Here is a 1562-nt window from a genome sequence, read left to right as displayed (position 1 = left end):
CTGTCGCCACCAGAGGAAGAACCGCCACTGGCTGCCGCGGGAATGACTCCTCCTGGGAAGAGTTCGTCGGGGTTGGGCAAGTCAGGACGCACGGTTAGGGGCACCTCTGGCAGGATGGTCGTTTCGCCTCCATCGCCAGGGTCCACGACTACGACTGTATCGCCTGGACCCAACGTTGTCGGCGTGCCATCGGTGCCTGGCACGACCGTGGTTTCATTGAGGATGGATGTAGTAATAGTAGGGTCGGTTTCCGGATCGGGCGTCGTCGTGGATGGGTCTCCTTCGTCAGGCATCACGGAGGTTCCTGTGGCTGGGACCACGGTCGGTGAAGGACTGACGGTGGGCTCGACAGTTGGTACCTTTGTGGACGCCAGCTGCGCCGAGAGCGAAGCCAGGTAGGACGACTTCAGGGACGACAGGTGCGCCGAGTCGACGATCACGATCGTCTGGCCGCTGATGGACGAGGTCGAAGGCTCGTCTGTGGGACGGACCAGCAGAGTGGCTGATGTGGTGGAGTCGCTGACCACGAAAGTGCCCGAGGCATCGCCCTCCTCCACCAGTACTGTGGCTGTGAGGCCTTCTTCCTCGCCCGGGTCACCCACAGTGGGTCGACCTGCTAGGAAGGAGTTCTTCAGTGAAGACAGATAGGATGGGTCCAGCTGCAGGCTCGGTCCTGCAGACGAGGCAAAGTCGGTCGCGAAGATAGGCTCGACGGCAGCCGTGGGGTTGATGAGGAGGGACGCTGGGACGCTGGCCGTGGTCACGGTGGAGGTGAGGATCTTCGTCTTGGTCTCCAGCCGCGAGAGCACCTCCCCGCCGCTCATCGTGGTGTAGTGCGTGTAGGTGGCGAAGAAGGTGCGCAGCTGTTTATACAGGTTATCGCGGATGTGGTAGTACATGACGGTCTGGGGCTCTGGCTCAGCAGCCACGCTGGGCCTCAGCTGCTCCGACAGGTAAGAGTTCCTGATGGAATTCAGTTCCTCCGAGCTGAGGGCCGACGTCAGCGGCTCCGTCACGACGTTCGACGAGACCTCGATCCTGGACGCCGTGATGGTTTCGCTGCCCTCCAGGATGGTGGTCAGGTACGTGAGCGTCGTGTACAGCGTCTTGGTCGCGTACACCACCAGCTCGTCCTGATCGGCGTCGAAGGACACCTCGGGCTGAAGCGCGGGCGTCGGGGTGAGAGTGACAGCCCCCTCGCCCTCCAGCGTGGGCGTGGGCGTCGCGTAGGTCGTCTCCGTCACCACCTCCGAGGAGACGACCGTATCGCTGCTGACCCGGCCGTCCTGCGCCGTGTTGTAGTAGGTGAGCGTCGTGAAGTACGTCTTGGTGATGAGGGCCGTGCTGCTCGGGGCCACGCTCGAGCGCTGCACGGACGGCGCCTCCGTGATCACCACCTGCGTCAGCACCTCCTCCGACGTCTCCACCTTGTCGTTGGCGCCCGTGCGAGTGAAGGTCTGCGTGGTGAAGTACGTCTCCGTGTCGAAGGTCACCTGCAACGTCAAGCGCGATATGAGATAAGGGTTCAGAAGTATAAAACTGACAGGACTACTTTTTACTTC

At 62.2% G+C, this 1562-nt stretch overlaps 1 protein-coding gene across 1 annotated transcript in view; it reads right to left on the bottom strand.

The window, feature by feature from the left end:
- Positions 1–1562, bottom strand: part of LOC119589311 — a gene marked incomplete in the record, with an annotated part of 61041 nt that overhangs the window by 9678 nt on the left and 49801 nt on the right. The window contains 1 exon segment of the mRNA XM_037937933.1: positions 1–1493. Coding sequence (XP_037793861.1) covers positions 1–1493 — 1493 coding nt within the window.

The sequence above is a fragment of the Penaeus monodon genome, chromosome 25 (assembly GCF_015228065.2).
Source record: "Penaeus monodon isolate SGIC_2016 chromosome 25, NSTDA_Pmon_1, whole genome shotgun sequence".
Taxonomy (NCBI): Eukaryota; Metazoa; Arthropoda; class Malacostraca; order Decapoda; family Penaeidae; genus Penaeus; species Penaeus monodon.
This window is presented reverse-complemented; position numbering and strand designations above follow the sequence as displayed.